We start from the raw sequence: 17,855 nt of genomic DNA on the forward strand, positions 1-17,855 counted from the left end.
TCTATTGACCTATCCTAGTCCGAAACTAGTATTTGGCACACTTCCGAGATAAGATTCCGGGTGCCAAAGCGGAGAGGGATAGTTTTTCCATCCACATCTGTGCCTTGCCTTGATCAGTGTCCCTCATTATCGTCGAGAGACGTCATTGAATCTGAGTTTATCAGGAGAATGGCGACCCCAAGGTTCAGCAAACTCATCGAAAAAGCTTATCAAGACCCAACCGGGATCGTGCTGGCCTCGAAATCCGGGGCCTAGGGCTTAGTGTTTTCACTGAATTCGTCGCGAGAGGCAGCATCTTGAAATGTGGCGCCATCGCATCTTGCATCAGACATCAGCCCGGAAGGATATCGTCCTCAGGCCCGCGCGAGCCCTCAGCCATCAGAGAGGATCACCGACGGGGACGCTGCCAGCATCGGCGGATGTGGTTATAATCGGTGGCGGGTCGGCAGGATGTCATACCCTGTATCATCTTGCGCGGCGTGGGGTGAGGGCAGTGCTTCTGGAGCGTGCGCAACTCACAGCCGGTACCACCTGGCACACTGCGGGCCTGCTCTGGCGTCTGCGCCCCAATGATGTCGATATCCAGCTGCTTGCCAACTCGCGCCAAATGCTCCAGCAACTGGAGTCGGAAACGGGCCTCGATCCTGGCTGGATACAGAACGGAGGCCTCTTCATCGCCCACAACGAGACGAGGCTGGACGAGTACCGGCGCCTGGCCACCGTGGGATCTGCTCTGGGCATTGAGAACCAGATCCTCGGTCCGGAGGAGACACAGAAGTTGTTCCCCCTCCTCGATCCCTCTGCTTTCATCGGCGCCCTCTACTCACCCGGCGATGGTGTCATGGATCCCGCCATGCTGTGTGCGGCCTTGAAGAGGGCGGCCACCAATCGGGGCGCAGAGGTGATCGAGAATTGCGGAGTCGATGACATTCTCCTGGAGCAGACATCGCGCGGCAAAAAGGTAGTCGGCGTGGCAACACCCTATGGCAACATACGAACGGAGAGAGTGGTAAATGCCACAGGAGTCTGGGGCAGGGATCTGGTGGCCAAGCACGGCTCCCACCTACCGCTGGTGCCTATGAAGCACGCCTACATCGTTTCCGAATCGATACCAGGAGTGCGTGGCCTGCCCAATATCCGGGACCACGACTACTCCACATACTTCCGCATCCAGGGCGATGCCATCTGCATGGGTGGCTATGAGCCCAACCCGATCCTGCTGGATCCGGTGGCAAAGGACTTTCACTTTGGCCTCTACGAGCTGGACTGGTCGGTGTTCGAGACGCATGTTGAGGGTGCCCAGAAGCTGTGCCCCAGCTATGCCAAGTACGGCGTAAAGAGCACTGTCTGCGGCCCCGAGTCATTCACACCCGACCACAAGCCTATAATGGGACCCGATCCTGTCCTGAACGGACTTTATCACAACTGCGGCTTCAATTCGGCAGGCATGATGTTCGGCGGAGGCTGTGGTGAACAGACCGCCCTGTGGATCCTCAATGGACAGCCGGATCTGCCCATGTTTGGTTTTGATTTGCGTCGCTTCACACCCGAGCAGGGACGCGCCACCCAGTGGATACGGGAGAAGTCGCACGAGAGCTACGTGAAGAACTACAGCATGGTGTTCAAGTACGATCAGCCGCTGGCCGGCCGTGATTTCCAGAAGGATCCGCTCCACGACCAGATGATTCTGGCCAACGCCGTCATGGAGGAGAAGCAGGGCTGGGAGCGTCCCGGCTACTTCCTGCCCTCAGGAGCTAATAGAGCTGCCGTCCAGCCATACGACTGGTATGGCAGCTACGGACATTCCCGCAATCGGGACATCGTCTACGAGCAGGTCCTCGAAGGCGATCTCCAGTACGGTCGATTCTCAGAGCATCACGATCTGGTGAGTGTGGATCCCTATGGATTCTGAGAGTGACTATACATCTAATATCGCTCAGATCAAGTCGGAAGCGTTGGCTTGCCGAAATAACGCGGTGGTCTTCAACATGAGCTATTTCGCCAAACTGCTGCTCGAGGGACCGCAGGCGCAACAGGCGGCGGACTGGCTCTTCTCCGCCAACACGAATCGTGACCCCAGCAAGTAAGTCATTCTCCTGTGAATCGCCCTAGAGACCACCGGATCAATATTTATATGTTCCAGAACTGTCTACACCTGCGCCCTCAATGCAGCCGGCGGCGTGGAAGCGGACGTGACCATAACCCGTCTTTCTTCCGGTTCGGGCCAGATCTACGATCCAAAGTTTAGTGGTCAAGCATACTACATAGTGGCCGGCGGTGCATCGGCTTACTACACGTACAGCACACTGCAGGACGAGATTCGGAGGCAGGGATTCGAGGCCAGTCTCAAGGACCTAACTGCTGACATGGGCGTCATTTCGATTCAAGGCCCCAACAGTCGCCAGATCTTGCAGCCACTGCTGGACTGTGAACTCTCCGACGAGAAGCTGCCGCCAAACTGCACGCGGCTGGCCAAGTGCAATGGCATCGGCCTCCGCCTCCTGCGGGTCAGTTTCGTGGGAGAGCTTGGCTACGAACTGCACGTGCCCAAGGCCGATTGCGTCGCCGTCTACAAATCCCTTATGGCTGCTGGGGCATCTCGGGGTCTGCGCAACGCTGGCTACCGCGCTCTCTATTCCCTGAGCAGTGAAAAGGGCTACCATTTGTGGAGCTTCGATCTTCGCCCGGACGACACCCCGCTAGAGGCTGGTCTGGGCTTCACCTGTCGCAAGAGCGGCAGCGAATACCGTGGCAAGGCGGCCATCGAGCGGCAACGTTCCGAAGGGGTCAAGAAGCGCTTGGTCTATCTGACGCTGCAGGAGGAGGATGTTCCTATTTGGGGCCTTGAGGGAGTCTACCGCAATGGGGAGCCAGTGGGGACTCTGCGACGGGCAGAGTACGCCTATGCACTCGGCAAATCCCTGGGACAGGCCTACATCGAGCGACCAGATGGACACACCATTGAAACCGACTACGTGAAGAGCGGCCAATACGAATTAGACATTCTGGGCAAGCGATACCGGGCGGACTGTCACTTGCGCAGCCCATTCGATCCTACCGGACAACGGGTTCTCGGTAACTACCACCAAACGACGGCAGACGCATCATAATCCGTAATTAAAGTTGAACCTTTGTCTTCTGAGAATGAGACTGAGAACTCACTGGTGGTGAAAGGACTTTCCCTGCCGCTCCCTCTCCCTATATTTGTGTAGGTACTCGAGATGTGAAGTGCCTGTGGAAGGCCATAAATTACATTTCTCCGAGGCACCATTCGAGGTTTCGAAGAAAGGTCGCAGGCGTTGCGGTCAACGGCTCAATTAATTCTGTGGCCCAACTATTATGACATGGGGCAAGCCTTCTTCGAAGACCAGACAACAGACGTAATTCTATAGCCCTCTCCTCTCCCGATCCGCCAGACACATTGTCGCCAGTAAAGAGCATGCATCTTATTTCTTATTCCAACATTAAGTAATTGTTCTAGTCTGAGGCAAATACTGTTTTAGCTAAGGGTGGCTCCTAGGCCTCAATCGACACCGTCGAGGCTGAGTTGGAAGGACTGTCGAAGTGGGAGGCCACCAGCTCCTCGAGAGTCTGATCAAACTTGAAGATGGGGCGAATATCGTTCTTGAGTCGGCAAACGACGCCGGCGGAGGCAATGTTCCACTTCCAGCAGATGAGAGCACAGTTGAGGGCGTCCAGATCCTCCTTCAGGGAGACAATGTTCTGCAATAGATTGCATTAGAAAAGGCGGGCAATCAAAGGGGCAATCAAAGACTTACCATGGCGACTGTGTAATCGATGGAATTGATCTCCTCGCCTTTGATCACGACCAGACTAGTTTCACCGTTCTGTTGGTTCAGGAAGCGAACCACCTTCTCCTTTAGATACTCCGCGGAGGCATAGTCGAGCTTCTGCTTTACATCCACCACGCTCACCTCGTGTCCATTTATCTGCAGGTAGTTGGATACGTTAAGATTTGGGGGCTATCAACCTAATGGCGTTTTTGGCCTACCTTCTCCAATCTTACGTAGACCTGGGGACGCGCACTGCTGTACAGAATGTAGACCATGTTGGCGGCAATGCCGCAGAGAATGCCATACTCCAGGCTCCAGAACATGCAGGTGATAATTGTGACTAAAAACGGGAACAGATCTTTCTCTGCAAAAACACGAATTGGATTAGAATCAGCCGGGCTAAACCCACAAACGACTCACTCTTCGACTTCCACATGTCCGCAATCTTGTGGAGCTCCACCAGCGATATCATGGCTGCTATGATGATGGACGCCAGCGTGCACTTAGGTATGTAGTAGAAGGTTTGGGTGAGGAAGGCCAATGCCATGAGCACGAGAGCACCCGTGACGGCTCCGCCAAGAGGCGTCTTCACTCCACTGGCATTGTTGACTGCCGTGCGTGTGAATGAGCCCGTCACTGGCATGGAGAGAACGAAGCTACCCATAATGTTGCACATGCCCAGGGCCACCATCTCCTGCGATGCATCCACTATTTTCCCCTTGGCTGTGAATGCAATTGCGGGCTTTTATAAGATATGGAACTCAGCTCTAGACTGGACTGATATTATCAACCGATTCACACAGAACAACCGCCGCGATCGGATGATTCATACAGTGAGAATGCACAAAACAAGTTATTGTACATATGTATACCAACATGGGCTACGTTACGAGAATGTGTTGTTGGAAACAAATTTCTCTTTTTCCCTCATATTGGGAGAGGGTTGATGTGACAGTTGCCGAGCGACTGAATAGGGGAATTGGTACTTACAAAATGCCTTGGATATAGCCACGATTTCCAGAATCGATATCAGCGGTATGGAGCCCAGAGAGGCGCCTACTGTACTGATCATCTCGCCAAAGGACACGTACTCTCCATCGACGGTGGTGCTGAAGGGCGGCAGTCGAAAGGGTGGCACGCCCGCTGTTATGTTTCCAGTGACGCGGAAGGGCTGGTTTCCATCGCGACTAAGAATGTAGGCAAGGAACGTGCCAAAGATCACGGCCAAGGCGTTGCGCGATAGGGCCAGGTACTTCCAGAATATACGGTTGCCCCACTTGATGTCCTTCACTTGCTGTGCAACATACATAGATTAGTTTATGATCTACTATTTTGGTTGCCTATTGCGGGAGTATACCTTCATGAAAAGCAGGAATATGAGGGAAGACACACCCAGCAGGGCGTCCCATTTTCTAATCGAAGGCAAGTGGGTGAAGAAATTTTTCCAGGACGGCAACAAATCGTTTGATGGACCTATTTTTTGAAGAATAATAATAACCCAAATTAGCCTGCTGCGGAAATGCTGCTAAATGTATTCCCACTCACTGCTGAGGCCGACTATATTGTTAATTTGGGCACTGCCGATGGTGGTGGCCGCCGCCATGGTGAAGCCTGTGATGACTGGTATCGATATAAAGCGCACCAGCACTCCCATGTTGAGCAGGCCCAGGAGGAGCACGATGCAACCGGCCAGGAAGCACACTAGCACAGCGTAGTCTGGACTGATGGTGGCATACTGGTTGACCATCAGAGCCATAATGGCGGTTGTGGCTGCGGGCGTAAGTGTAAAATGAGTTTCCAGTGGCTGGACAGAAGCGTGGACAGGGGACCCTTACCGATTGTGACATCCTTGCAGGAACCAAAAACAATGTAGGTGAAGCAGCCCATGAAAGCCGAGTACAGACCGTACTGTGGCTCCAGGCCCGCCACCACCCCATAGGCAATGGCCTGAGGTATAGTTGTGAGTCCTACGGTGAAACCTGCTATGAAGTCCTGCATCACGTACTCGATCGGGTAGCGGGGCAGCCATTGGAATATGGGGAACTTGTTGGTGATGGTCGCCGGGCGACACAGCTTCCGTCCGCTGTCGCTGATCAGAGTGCCCACGCTCGGAAGCTGCTCCCTGTACAGATGATCTGCAGGTCAGGGAATGAATTTCCGATTAGATTCCACTCTACATTCGCTGGTACATTCTGATAACCCCCCACGGAGATAGAAATCAAACCATTAAATCTTACTTGGTAGCACTCGCTCCCTTATCAGTTGGACTTTCCTAGAAGATAGATAAGCCTCCACGATACACTTTTATGAATTGGCACGTATTTTCTCGATTGGCCATAATTGATTTTATTGGTGAGAGTTTCCACAAGCATGCGATCGCCCCTGTCTTTTCGAAACTGACCTAACAACAGCGTTCAACCTTGAGACAAATGCACCCGGTAAACCCCTGGGAACCAGCTAAGGCAGCCAACTCACCCTCGTCCGCCCTCATCGCGGATTAGTTGATTGTTTCGATCTCGCGAATTGCGTGTAGAAACAAAAATAGAAAGACAGAGAGTGGGTAGGAAGAGCAAACACTAAGCGATAACTGGGGACCAAACGCGACCGCTCTATACGCCGTTCCAGACTTGAATGACGCTCTCCATCAGCTCCGGCCTGACTCGACAACTTGCCGACTGGCCGTCTGGCTGAGATAGGGAGCGCATTCGTTTCTGTTTGCCGGTGTATACCGGCCATATATGATTTACAAGAGCAAGTACAAGCTTATCTTGTTAACAAGTGTTTACACAGAGATATCGTCGCAGTGTCTGCTTAATGGCAATGCCGCTCTTAGAAGAAACACTTATGGGTAATTTGAATCCGTTTATTTGCTCGATTTACAGATTAAGGAACTCGTTGTAGGCGTTTAAAGGGTAATTCTCTTCTGGTCGTCTGGTTATTCACAGCTCTTCCATGTCTTGACGGTGAAGGGCTTCTCAAGGGAACCAGTGGCAATGATGTTCTCCTTTGGATGACAGTCGGTGCAAATAACCAAGTCGCCGTTGGTGTCAATCTTCTGGACCAGCTTATTTGTCTGCAGGCTCCAGATGCATAGCGATTTGTCCTCACTGCCCGAAACAATCCACATCCCGCCCGTTACCGAGAAGTTGGCGGTCAGGCAGTAGCACTCATTCTTGTGTCCGGTATACCTGCGCAGAACCTTTGACTTTTCGTAATTCCACAATTTGTGGGTGTTGTCAAAGGTGGAGCTCAGTATGTATTTGCCGTTGGGCGAGAACTTTGCATGCCCCACCACGGGGTTGTCGTCGTCAGTCAAGAGCGTCTTCACGAGGTGGAAGGTGGCGGATTCCCACATTCGTATGAATCCGTCGTGGCTGCTCGTAATGAAGTGACTGCCGGTGCGGTTAAAGTCCACAGATGTAATGGGATCCCCATGAGCGGCCAATCTCTTGAGAATCCTGCCAGTTCGGAGATCCCACAAGTGCACCAAACCATCGAAACTGGCAGACAAAATGAGATTTGTTTGCGGATTGAAGCAGCAGCAGAATACACAGTTTAAATGTCCCTGCATGGTCATGACGCAACTGTTGCTATTCGAGTCCCATAGCTTTACCATTTTGTCGTCGCCGCAACTGACGATAAGTTTTCCATTCTGTGCACACACTACCTCGTTGATGCCCTTCTCGTGTCCTGCCAGCGTCTGATAACTTTGGATCGTGCGTACATCCCACAACTTGAGCAAACGGTCTGCGGATGCGCTTACCAGATAATCGCCATCCGCGCTGAACTTTACCGATGAGACGCTGCTTAAGTGGCCTGCCGTTGCGCCCTTGATGATGCGGTAGTTGGGTTTATTCTTGGCAGCAGCGCCTGGCGGCATTGGCATCTTGAAGACGTACTCATCTCCTTGACCGGAAGCAGCTAATGTAGTTGGAACAGTAGCTGCAGCCGAAGCTGCACAAAGTGAAGACATTTTGGCAGCATCATCACCTTTCGGTCGCAGATATGTAGACACATTAGTCTCGTTTCCTGCAGACATCATTGCAGCATTAGAAATGCACCTGAATATTAGAAAACTTTACTTTATATGCACAATATATAATTTTTACAGCCGGCTTACCGAAAAAAAAACCTGGCAGAAACGAAAAGTGTTTGTCAATCTAACAAAGTTGTTCAACACTCAACACTAGGTGCCGGAAAGGCTCGGCTTTTACTGTGACGTAACGTGCAGCAGCAACACAGGCGAATGCGTGTTTTATGAAAAATTCAAACTGAAGTGTGATAGTGCGTAAATTGAATTGTTTTCTCTTGTTTTCGCGCAGTGTATGAGAAATTCACGCCTAGTCAGAACTAGGGATACAAAAATAATGATACATTCAGAGAAGAGCAAACAACAACAGCAATTAATTTGCAATGAGAGTACATATTTGGAGATTGGGCGGTTTATTTGGACAGCATGCTATTCTGCGTAGACTTGTTAATCAAACATTAAACAAATTCCTCAAACTTCCATCCCACCGTATGCCGGCAATTTGTCACCAATTATATGCTGACGCTGCTATGTACTCCACCAAAGTTACAAAGGAAAGGTGTAGACGTTGAGACGTGCGATAAAAAGTCAGTGAACTTTTCGTGATAATTGTAAAAAATTGCAATTAATTATCTGATAATCTAATCCGAATGTGCAGCTTAAATAATATATTTATGGTGAGTACAAATAATATTTACTATTTTCGTTTTAAATCGTTTTCAAAATTGATTATCATCGGTATAACGTCCGACTATTAAAGTCGACTATCGATAGCCTGGTCGCAGTTGCAACACAGCGGCAACTCTACTACAAAAGTATGAAAAAAGCGGGAATTTTTAAATTTTCAATCAACAAAATAATATGCTAAATTTACACCGAATTGAGTTTATAAAACGGCACAACCAAGAGGAAATTGAGTTCCTCGTAAAGATAAAATCGATGATCTAAAATATCTAACAAGTGACAGCGACAGTATGGATGATACATATGTCTACAATTAAAGTTATCGATGATTATGTATGTTTTATTGTATTATTATTAATATTATTGTTATTTATAGCATAAAAAAATGACTCATCAGAGAGGACATGCAGCGATGGCTCCAACTATCTGCAATATTTGCTCACACATATGTATGTGTGTATATTCGAGGGAGGAAGACCCATTCTCCATTGCGCATTATTTGGCCATGTATGGAATTGGACAATGTGTCTGGTGATGATTCAATGCTCTTTGCTGTCTACTCTTGTTGTTCTATGATTAAAATTTGCAATTTTGATTATTTTTAGCACCGCTTGATGGCCGACCTTAGCCATAGGGCGACCTGTCGATGCACAAACAATCTGTAATCTTATTAAGCGGCTGCCTGGCAACGTCCAATCAACAGGTGATCTGGCATCAATGTAACCTGATTGGCTTATGTAATTGATTGTAAGAAGGGCCTGCCTGGCCGCTTAAGCACCGTCATTGGCCGATAGATGGGCCGATGCCGATCCAGCGCTACAATCGTATGCCTTATCACTTGCAATTCGGACCGGTGCAATTGCAGGGGTCGAACGGATCTCGCACAATGTCAAGGCTACAAAGCGACATGCCAATGGCCGGAGTGCAAATCTCGCTATCGCCGACGCTACGGCTTGGCTGGGTATAAATGCAGGCTGGAAACGGAGCAGAGGTATGATTCCGCAAGATGAAGTCGTTCACGGCGATCGCAGTTATTTCGGTGGCACTGCTGGCACTTGGCTGCCATGCCAAGCATATTGAGTCGAAAGTGGCCGACAAGGACTTCCTGGGAAAACAAAAGTTTGTCTTCGACATGCTGCAGCACATCTACCAGGACGATGTTTTTGTCAGTGAGTACCCTGCCACCTACGCCGAATACAAGCCATGGGATCATGTGGGCGACTACCATCACCCCGAGTTGTTGGAGCATTTCTTCGAGCTCTGGCAGCACCATCCTTTCCATGACGATCAGGTGTGGTCCGTGATGTACGAGCGCCATGAGGAATACGCTGTCGGTCTGGTGCGCCTCTTCTACTTTGCCAAGAACTGGGAAACCTTCCAACACGCTGTCTTCTGGGCCCGCCAGCACGTGAACAAGCAGCTGTTTGTTTACGCCTTCACCGTTGTCACCATCGCCCGCGACGACATGCAGGGCATCATCCTGCCGGCTCACTACGAGATCCATCCCTGGAGCTTCTTCGGCGGCCAGACCCTGGAGATGGCTGAGCACTACAAGATGCACGGCTTCCACCACGTGAAGAAAATGGACAACATCTACAATGTGGTGCTCAAGTCGAACTACTCGAACCATTACGGCAACCTCAACTACGATCACGAGCTGGCATACTTCCTGGAGGATGTTGGTTTCAACAGCTTCTACTACTACTACAACCTCGACTACCCGTTCTGGACCAAGGGTTCGGAGCACCATGTGCTGAACAAGGACCGTCGCGGAGAGCTCTACCTGTACACCCACTGGCAGCTGCTCGCCCGCTGGTATCTGGAGCGACTGTCCAACGACATGGGCGAGGTGCCCACATTCAACATGTACGAACCGGTCGCCTCCGGCTACTACAGCGCCCTTCGCAGCTACAATGGCGTTCCCGACTGGCACCGCGACAACCACCACAGCTTCTACCATGAGCACAACATCGAGCACATCCAGGAAGTTGAGCTTTATACACAGCGTGTGATGGACTGGATTCACAAAAACGAGAAATTCGATGTGGAGGTGATCAACCAGCTGGGAAATATCATTCAGGGAAATGCGGACAGCATTGACAAGAAGTTCTACGGTAGCCTGGACAAGGAGTACCGTCACATCGTGAACGGAGGACACCAAGTCGGCAAGCACTACGAGAGCTTCCCCGGCCGTTTCATGCACTACGACACGTCGCTCCGCGACCCCCTGTTCTACGAAGTGTACAAGAACCTGGTCGGCCACTATTGGCACCTCATGGAGACCTTCCCCGAGTACAAGAAACACGACTACGAATTCGAGGGCGTCAAGATCGATGCCGTTCACATGCCCGAGAGCCTTACCACCTACTTCGAGTACTTCGATGCCGACATCAGCAATGCTGTTAATGTTGAGCCCGTTGTTATGGATAGCCACGATAGCCTGTATTCCTTCGGACGCAACTCACACTACAACGGTGTGAGCTACGTGATCAAGGCGCGCCAGCATCGCCTGAACCACAAGCCCTTCGAATTCACCCTGGACGTCAGCGCCGACAAGGCCCAGGATGCCATTGTGAAGGTTTTCATTGGACCCAAATACGACGAGCACGGACACGTCATCCCACTCGAGCACAACTACCAGAACTTCTTCGAGCTGGACCACTTCAAGGTCCATCTGGATGCCGGCGTCACTCACATCAAGCGCAACAGCGGCGACTTCTTCATCTGGGTCAACGATCGCACCACCTACCTGGAGCTGTACCAAAAGCTGATGGATGCCTCCGTCAGCGATTACAAGTTCAAGTTGGATCAGTCTGAGGCCCACTGCGGTGTCCCCAACCGTATGATGCTGCCAAAGGGCAAGAAGGGCGGCCAGGTCTACCAGTTCTTCTACATGGTCTATCCCTTCCATGAGACTGCCGTGGCCCAGTACACCGGCTACGATCCAATCATCAGCTGCGGCATTGGTCACGGATCCCGCTATGTGGATGCGTTGCCCTTCGGTTTCCCCTTCAATCGCCCAGTGAAGCACGATTACTACTTCGATGTGCACAACTTCAAGTTCTTCGACGTGAAGATCTTCCACCGTGACGAGCACACCAATGTGGCCTAGACGAACGAACGGAATCGGATGCAATCACCTGTGTTCCACTCCAATCTATTAATATTAATCCACTGCACCCAAACCCCATAGATCAATTCAATGTCACTTCCAACTTGTCCACACCTTCCTTGCGACCATTCAACAATAAACTAATTCCGAACACAACTTTAAGAATCGATTTGTGGGCACTTTTGTTTTGGTGCAGTACGCTGGCAACCGATCTCGAGGATGAATAGAAGCACGGCCATCACAGTCAGAAGTCCATATGCTAGCCAAATCCATTGCAGATCAATTAGCCGCAAGGCAGTGCCAGTTTGATGAGCCTCCCGATGAATGTGATCCAGGCTGAGATCCCGCAAGCTGGCGACACCGGCGATAGACATGTCGTAGTGGTGCATCCCCACCCAATACTGATAGAGGCCGTTGGCCCTCGCCTCCAGAATGAGTTTGCTGATGGGCGCCTCAAACCAGGAGTTCTTGGGCAGCTCAAAGGTGAGCAGTGCCAGCGACATCAGGCAGGCGTCCTTGGAGTAGATGAAAAGCTCTCGCGAAAAGTACTTTTGCTGGTTCTCGAATAGGGTCCAGTGGAGCCGCGAGGCGAGGTAGACGTAGCTGGTATTCGCGTCATCTCGCAGCCGGTTGTACTCACTGGCATTGACGGTCAGAACGGGAAGATGGAGATCGGCGATAGAATCTAGATCTTCTTCAACGGCGACAAGGGGCAGACGGGCACGTCTGACATCAGCGATGCTGCGTGGCTGGAATTGCCTCGGTGGGTGGGCCAGCATCGTTTCTAGGGCCGCTTCGAAGATGCAGCTGATGTTCAGGCCAACAATGCCAAGCATGACGTAGATCCACTTGCTGGAGGAGCCGTTCTCTTGACTAGTTATCTTGAAGGACTGTCCAAGGACTCCACGCAGAGCTCTGTCGTTAAGCAGGAAGTCCACAATGTACACTTCCCGGTCCTCCAGGCGCCTTTGGCAGGTGAGCACCAGGCCATAGGCGTAAACAATGGCAACAGCAATGCTCAGCTCAGCGCTGCTCAGGAGACGGTAGATGTCGCGCACAGGAATCTCATTTGCCACGGGAATCATCAGGCACACGTGGGTCAACTCAAAGGGATAACTAATGTGAGGCAATTGTTCCGCCTGGGTTATCAAGGAAATACTGGCCGGCACATCGATCTTTACAAGATCTTGCAAGGCATTCGCGTGAAGAAAGCGACCCGGGGTAACAGCCTGGGCGTACTGCATGGTAGCATTCAGTTTCCAGACCAGGTTGCGGACAAATCGTCCAACAGATCCAGCGAGAACCTTTTTTCCCGTATGTCTGTCCACATAGACAACGGAACGTGGGTGCCATTGGTCGGGCATTACAATCAGCGGCTCACCCCGCATGTTGGGAAAGAGCAGGTCGAAGATGGGCGACGACTGCAACGAACGCTGCTCTATCCTGAACCCGGGATAGGGATGGTAGCGGTAGTAGAAGCGCTGCTCATCGGCCGCCCTTAGTCCAACCACGTTGAGCATTTTCAGCTCGTAACAGCGTCGCAGCACTTGGTTTATTGCATCGAGATGGGGAAATCTATTGGCCAGATATATTAAACACTTCTCGCTGCGTCTGTCATCCAGCGAAGTGGCAAGAGCTTGCACTAGTTCCTCCACATGCCCTTCACCAGCCCCGGGCAGGCACATAACGTGCAGTGCACTGGAAAACTCCTCGCGCGGAGCCTGAGCACTGCTGGCCAGCAGCACCACTGGGAGGGAGAGCGACGCGAGTAGTTCAGCTAGCCAGGCGTCTGGACAGTAGTCATAGCGGATGATTAGCATCGCCAGCGAAGACTCCTTGGCCATGCTGCTGATAAAGTCCGCAGTGGATCCCGAGGCTACTGCGGTAGCCCAAAGGAGGAACAAATGGCTCAGGACAGTCCACATGGCGGATGGTTAGTGTGGAGCAGACAACGATGACCGAATATATTTATATGCTGGGCCCATTCAGACGGGGGCGTTTCTTGGCCAAGAATAAGGTGCGGTGCGCGCGATGTGGGATTCACGCCCCCGAGAAGATAAGACAGTCGTAGTTTTCTTTGTAATATGCATATCCCAAAATATGTTATCTTTGTTAGTGGTTACAACTATTTAGTATTCGTGTTTTTGTGTATTTGTGGTAAGCGCGCGAATCAAATCGATTTCTATTGATTGAGCGGCGCTCTATTACAATTATTTGTCCGTTGCCTTCTGCAAATAAATATTACAATTAGGTAATTAGGTTAATAATAAATAGCTGCTTATGCATCTTAACAATACGTGTGTTTCTTTATATATTATATATATATGCTTTCTCTAGGTACTTAAGTCACGGATAGTCGCCAATTGTGTTGCATATGAGAGCGAATAGAGAGCGAATTGTATTGAGATAGGGAAATTAGGAGAGATTCAAAGAGATTGAAAATTCGAAACGAAGTACATCATGGAGATCGCTTAAGTAACTAAACTATATATGGTCGTAAGCCTAAACACAATGTTAATTTGCACTAAACGGAATGTTAAATACATCAAAAGAATGTCACGAGATTGCTCTAATAACAAAGGGTTGGGTTGAACAGAATCGGTTAGCAATGGGTTATAACAAAATAAATATATATGTGAAAATCATCATGGGTTCTCAGATAACACTGCTCAGATTCGACCCGGAGCTGGAGCGGTTCTTTTGTGGCGTTGTCGTCGGCGTCCCCCCATTGGCCATTGCTGCACCGTCCAGCAACTGCAAAAGCCTTTGCCTTGTGCGCTTGTCACTGGCACAGATGCACTGTATTAGGTTTGTCAACTGTTTGGCGGAGTAGTCGTCCTCCTGCCGCTGCTGCTCGATCCACAGTTCGAATTGTTCCGGTGAGAAATAATAGGTTTTGATGAACACATCCACATACGAGCGGTGTTGGGGGTACTTTTGATTCGATATAAGCTCAAGGAATGACATAAAGTTGGCGAAATCCAATTGCATCAGTGCTCGTCCTCCGGCCGAGCATTTCTTCACATTGGAAAAGCTAAATGAGATGATTTTAGTTAAGGGTTTTACATTGTGGGAATCTTGCAGTCGACAGCTTACCCTTCCACGAGCAGGTGCGTGGCCACATGGGCCATGGAATTCCAAACGTGCTTGCTAGGCACAGCCACCTCTTTGGCCGTCTCCTCCAGGCACATGGCAAAGCTTTGTATGTTCTGCAAATAATTTGTTAGAGAAGATTGCCTGCAATTCAATGCCCTCTACCACATACCCGATTCAGCACGTCGCTGTAGCTGCTATGCTGGTGTATCACATGATTCACATCCCACTTGACCTTGGCCATTTGCGCCAGTATAGCCGACAGATCAATGACGCGTGAGGTGACGCAGGTGTAAACTGGTTTGGCCAAATCCAACATGTATTCGCTATACTCCAGATAGCCCACCAACAGCGGACGGTCGGCAATGGGCAAAAGGTGATTAAGGTAGTGCTGGAGAATATGGAATTGCTGGAACATGCTGCGTCCTGACTCCACTGCCACAATGCGCTGAGGAAGACCGTAAAGAGTGTCTGGATTGGCCAGCTCGTTGTTGGCCTAGAAAGGGATTGATTATAAGATTGCGCCCAAAACCCAGATCACACAAACCCAATCCATACCAGAGAGGAAAAATTAAGCGGCCACAGCTTGATCTGTGGCAAAACATTCGCCTCCACGGAGCGCAACCGTCGCTCCAGCCGGGGGGTATACATATTGTCCGTGGGCACCAGCTGTATTTCAAAAAGTATTTATTTGTAATAAAAGTTTTTAATTTGTTAGGTTCTTACTTACCGCGTCCTTGCCAAAGATCTCGTGAACAGCGAACGTGTAAAAATCAATAAGCTCCAGCATGCAGGACACAATCTTAGGAGAGATGCAGTGCAGAAGTTTGCACATTTGCAGGTAGCGTCCAAGGCAGCGCAGCACATTCAAGGCGGTATTGTTTACCAGCAGATGGCTGATGAAAGGATTTCTTTGAGATAGTGGATTGGATGAGAGAATGGAGGTTACTTACTGGCTGGCATCGTCAAACTCTTTGCTCTGCAGACTCTTCTGCTCGTCGTCGCTCTCCTCGCTAAAGTAGCAGGAGGCCTCGTCGACAATGCCAGAGAGAATATCCTCCTCGAGCATGGCTGCATCCAGGCCGCCGTCAAAGGGCGAACTTTTCTCAGAGAACCGCAAAAAGTAGCCATAGGAACCATAGATAGAGCTGCCACCATCCTGTGAGTGCACGGAAACCAGCTCGTCGCAATTATTGTTGCTAATCGGGGAATTGTTTGAGGAGGCCAACAGCGCTGTTGTCGGGGACTTGTGTCGACGCAGCGTGTGACGGACCGAGCGGAATTCCTAAAATCCATGAGAATAAAATTAGGAATCAATAAAAATTCAACGGGTGTTGCAGTTCCAGCGGCACTTACGGGCAGTTGAAGGATGTGTGAAAACGAGTCGACTTGCGTCCATGATTCGTTGTCCAAGAACAAGCAGATCTCTTCCACACAGCAAATGTGGTACCGCCTGAAGAATTCCTCGCTCTGCTGCTGCATGATATCAATTAGTTTCTCCGACTGCTCGCCACAGAATTCCACTCCCACTTTCTTCAGACGCTGCACAATGGACATTACTTGGATGAACTGGTCGTACTTAAGAGCAGTCAGCTTGGCGCTCTGCAGGAATAGGCACACTTTGGTCAGTATATCGTTCCAGAGTCGTGACTGCCCCTTTTTCAGCTTTTGCTGGATGTATATATCGGGAGAGTCGGCCTCCTCGTGGCCATACAGCTTGTAGTTATTGTGCCACATCACAACCTGATAATAGGAGGCCAATATGGTCCAGAACGTTTTGCACAAGCTTATCAGACAGGGTATAAGCTTTTCAGAGTTTAGTTGCTCGCACAACTGTTCGTAGAGAGGCTTGATCTGATCGTCATGGCTGGGGTCGCTGTAGCCCCGGAGCACAGCGTTGACCGACGAATGAATTGCCGAGATATAATTGATGTGCAGCTGATCCATTGCCATGAGCGATTTGTTAGCCAATTTGTAGGCCTCCTGCAGCTTGGCATACTTGCGCGTATCAAAGTTCAGCACCATCTCATTCAGCACCGTATCCAGCTGAAACTCCATGAGCAGCATGGTCTCCTGCAGCTTCTTGTAGAGTGACTGCACGCAGTTATATTGCATGTAGCCCTCTGCAGAGCTTTTGCATTGCAGGAGGAGAGCAATCGCCGCGCTGTAGTTGTGATCTGCTAGCAGTTTCTGCAGCTCCACATCAGTTGTGCGCTGGGAAATATTGAAACTGTATGAGCATTGAATTGATTTATAGAATAAGTCTAGTAGTACCAGTTTCTTTATGGCCATCAGAGTGTCCAAGACCTCTTTGAGAACCTCCCGTTTGCGATAACTGGCGAGTATCTCCAAACTGGTCGTGGTGAGGTTTGTGCGAGCGAAATTCAAATAGGACCTCGCCTTCTGACACGTCCAGAGCGACTCCTCCAGCTTCTTTTGGGTGTCATTGATGGCGGAAAACTCACTGCTGCAAGCATTGCGCTGCTCCAATATGTTCTGCAGCACCTGCTTGGTCAATACCTTTTGTTGTGTGCGCAATTGTGCAATGGTGACCTCGATAAGCTCGTTGTCGATGCCGTCGCTAAGAACTTTCTGCGGGAGGTGGCAAGGTGAGAAGACTGCGATTCAGGCGAAAGTTCAACATCTAGTTTACCTTGAGTTCATATAGCTGCGGATTACTGTCAGGGCTATAGTAGCATTCTTCAATGCTCTCTAGGATTTCCTGATCCGATCTTTGTGCGTTCGATGCTCCAGCCGAGGCTTCGTCAGTGGCATCCACTTCATCGTTGGGAGATGCATCAGTTGTCACCGTTTGGATGAAGTAGTCCGAGAAACCCATGGCAGGAATTTTCATTTGTCGATTGGTCTGTGTGCGTAATAAGTTTCATGGTGAGTGCATCCCAAACTACCGAGTGTGCACCGCTTCCTGAAGGACTCTTTGTTACCTGTTTGTGCAGCAGGTCCATGACTTTCGACTTAAATTCGTCCATTTTGGCCTTGGAGTTCTGCATATTGCAGCCATGAAGAAACTGCGGAAAACAACTTTTCTTTTGTACCTCCCCTCCCACTACGGTGAGACCGTACGCTGCAGCACTACGTTTTCCAGCACTGCCATGGAGAGTTATGCAGTCTGGTCCCACTT

The 17,855-nt window shown here is 50.3% G+C and overlaps 6 protein-coding genes across 8 annotated transcripts; 2 read left to right on the forward strand and 4 right to left on the reverse strand.

The window, feature by feature from the left end:
- The first annotated feature begins 252 nt into the window (after positions 1–252).
- On the forward strand, positions 253–3,145 carry LOC108159573 (sarcosine dehydrogenase, mitochondrial). The gene is made up of 3 exons (XM_017293016.2): positions 253–1,885; positions 1,941–2,083; positions 2,144–3,145. Exons 1-3 carry the CDS (start codon positions 302–304, stop codon positions 3,108–3,110), a joined length of 2,694 nt encoding a protein of 897 aa, XP_017148505.1. The 5' UTR covers positions 253–301; the 3' UTR covers positions 3,111–3,145.
- On the reverse strand, positions 2,748–6,433 carry LOC108159576 (sodium-independent sulfate anion transporter). 3 transcript variants are annotated; one of them, XM_017293022.1, is made up of 9 exons: positions 6,270–6,433; positions 5,630–5,929; positions 5,340–5,564; positions 5,152–5,267; positions 4,785–5,088; positions 4,215–4,517; positions 4,013–4,158; positions 3,758–3,950; positions 2,748–2,832 (listed from the first exon to the last, which is right to left on the reverse strand). In XM_017293022.1, exons 1-8 carry the CDS (start codon positions 6,283–6,285, stop codon positions 3,768–3,770), a joined length of 1,593 nt encoding a protein of 530 aa, XP_017148511.1. In that variant the 5' UTR covers positions 6,286–6,433; the 3' UTR covers positions 2,748–2,832; positions 3,758–3,767. The 3 variants fall into 3 exon arrangements, with proteins under 3 accessions (XP_017148511.1, XP_033247350.1, XP_017148509.1); XM_033391459.1 differs by lacking the exon at positions 2,748–2,832 and adding an exon at positions 3,427–3,723 and having other exon boundaries at positions 3,780–3,950; positions 5,630–5,916; positions 6,270–6,432; XM_017293020.2 differs by lacking the exon at positions 2,748–2,832 and adding an exon at positions 3,427–3,723 and having other exon boundaries at positions 3,780–3,950; positions 6,270–6,432.
- A 210-nt stretch (positions 6,434–6,643) lies between these two features.
- Positions 6,644–8,011, reverse strand: LOC108158027 (WD repeat-containing protein 5). Its single transcript, XM_017290170.2, has 2 exons — positions 7,915–8,011; positions 6,644–7,855 (listed from the first exon to the last, which is right to left on the reverse strand). The coding sequence occupies exon 2, from the start codon at positions 7,834–7,836 to the stop codon at positions 6,730–6,732; it is 1,107 nt and encodes a 368-aa protein (XP_017145659.1). The 5' UTR covers positions 7,837–7,855; positions 7,915–8,011; the 3' UTR covers positions 6,644–6,729.
- A 1,482-nt stretch (positions 8,012–9,493) lies between these two features.
- Positions 9,494–11,776, forward strand: LOC108159607 (larval serum protein 2). The gene has a single exon (XM_017293061.1). The coding sequence runs from the start codon at positions 9,515–9,517 to the stop codon at positions 11,618–11,620; it is 2,106 nt and encodes a 701-aa protein (XP_017148550.1). The 5' UTR covers positions 9,494–9,514; the 3' UTR covers positions 11,621–11,776.
- On the reverse strand, positions 10,938–13,545 carry LOC117188118. The gene has a single exon (XM_033391460.1). It carries the CDS (start codon positions 13,543–13,545, stop codon positions 11,779–11,781), a length of 1,767 nt encoding a protein of 588 aa, XP_033247351.1. The 3' UTR covers positions 10,938–11,778.
- Positions 13,546–13,748: 203 nt separating this feature from the next.
- On the reverse strand, positions 13,749–17,813 carry LOC108159606 (syndetin). The gene is made up of 10 exons (XM_017293060.2): positions 17,659–17,813; positions 17,367–17,579; positions 16,988–17,305; positions 16,070–16,927; positions 15,667–15,998; positions 15,444–15,609; positions 15,272–15,382; positions 14,886–15,209; positions 14,717–14,829; positions 13,749–14,654 (listed from the first exon to the last, which is right to left on the reverse strand). The coding sequence occupies exons 1-10, from the start codon at positions 17,722–17,724 to the stop codon at positions 14,276–14,278; spliced, it is 2,880 nt and encodes a 959-aa protein (XP_017148549.1). The 5' UTR covers positions 17,725–17,813; the 3' UTR covers positions 13,749–14,275.
- Positions 17,814–17,855: the final 42 nt, after the last annotated feature.

Source organism: Drosophila miranda, chromosome 3 (genome assembly GCF_003369915.1).
Source record: "Drosophila miranda strain MSH22 chromosome 3, D.miranda_PacBio2.1, whole genome shotgun sequence".
Taxonomy (NCBI): domain Eukaryota; kingdom Metazoa; phylum Arthropoda; class Insecta; order Diptera; family Drosophilidae; genus Drosophila; species Drosophila miranda.

Excerpts from the sequence above, each read along its gene's own strand:
- LOC108159573 (XM_017293016.2), top strand. The coding sequence starts at position 302 with ATGTGGCGCCATCGCATCTTGCATCAGACATCAGCCCGGAAGGATATC. Across the intron at positions 1,886-1,940 it reads TCTCAGAGCATCACGATCTG|ATCAAGTCGGAAGCGTTGGC; the intron begins GTGAGTGTGGAT and ends AATATCGCTCAG. Across the intron at positions 2,084-2,143 it reads ACGAATCGTGACCCCAGCAA|AACTGTCTACACCTGCGCCC; the intron begins GTAAGTCATTCT and ends TATATGTTCCAG.
- LOC108159576 (XM_017293020.2), bottom strand. Across the intron at positions 4,518-4,784 it reads GGCTATATCCAAGGCATTTT|CCAAGGGGAAAATAGTGGAT; the intron begins GTAAGTACCAAT and ends TTGCATTCACAG. Across the intron at positions 4,159-4,214 it reads GGACATGTGGAAGTCGAAGA|AGAAAGATCTGTTCCCGTTT; the intron begins GTGAGTCGTTTG and ends GTGTTTTTGCAG.
- LOC108158027 (XM_017290170.2), bottom strand. The coding sequence starts at position 7,836 with ATGATGTCTGCAGGAAACGAGACTAATGTGTCTACATATCTGCGACCG.
- LOC108159607 (XM_017293061.1), top strand. The coding sequence starts at position 9,515 with ATGAAGTCGTTCACGGCGATCGCAGTTATTTCGGTGGCACTGCTGGCA.
- LOC117188118 (XM_033391460.1), bottom strand. The coding sequence starts at position 13,545 with ATGTGGACTGTCCTGAGCCATTTGTTCCTCCTTTGGGCTACCGCAGTA.
- LOC108159606 (XM_017293060.2), bottom strand. The coding sequence starts at position 17,724 with ATGCAGAACTCCAAGGCCAAAATGGACGAATTTAAGTCGAAAGTCATG. Across the intron at positions 15,610-15,666 it reads GAGTTTGACGATGCCAGCCA|CCATCTGCTGGTAAACAATA; the intron begins GTAAGTAACCTC and ends TCCTTTCATCAG. Across the intron at positions 14,830-14,885 it reads ACAGCGACGTGCTGAATCGG|AACATACAAAGCTTTGCCAT; the intron begins GTATGTGGTAGA and ends AATTATTTGCAG.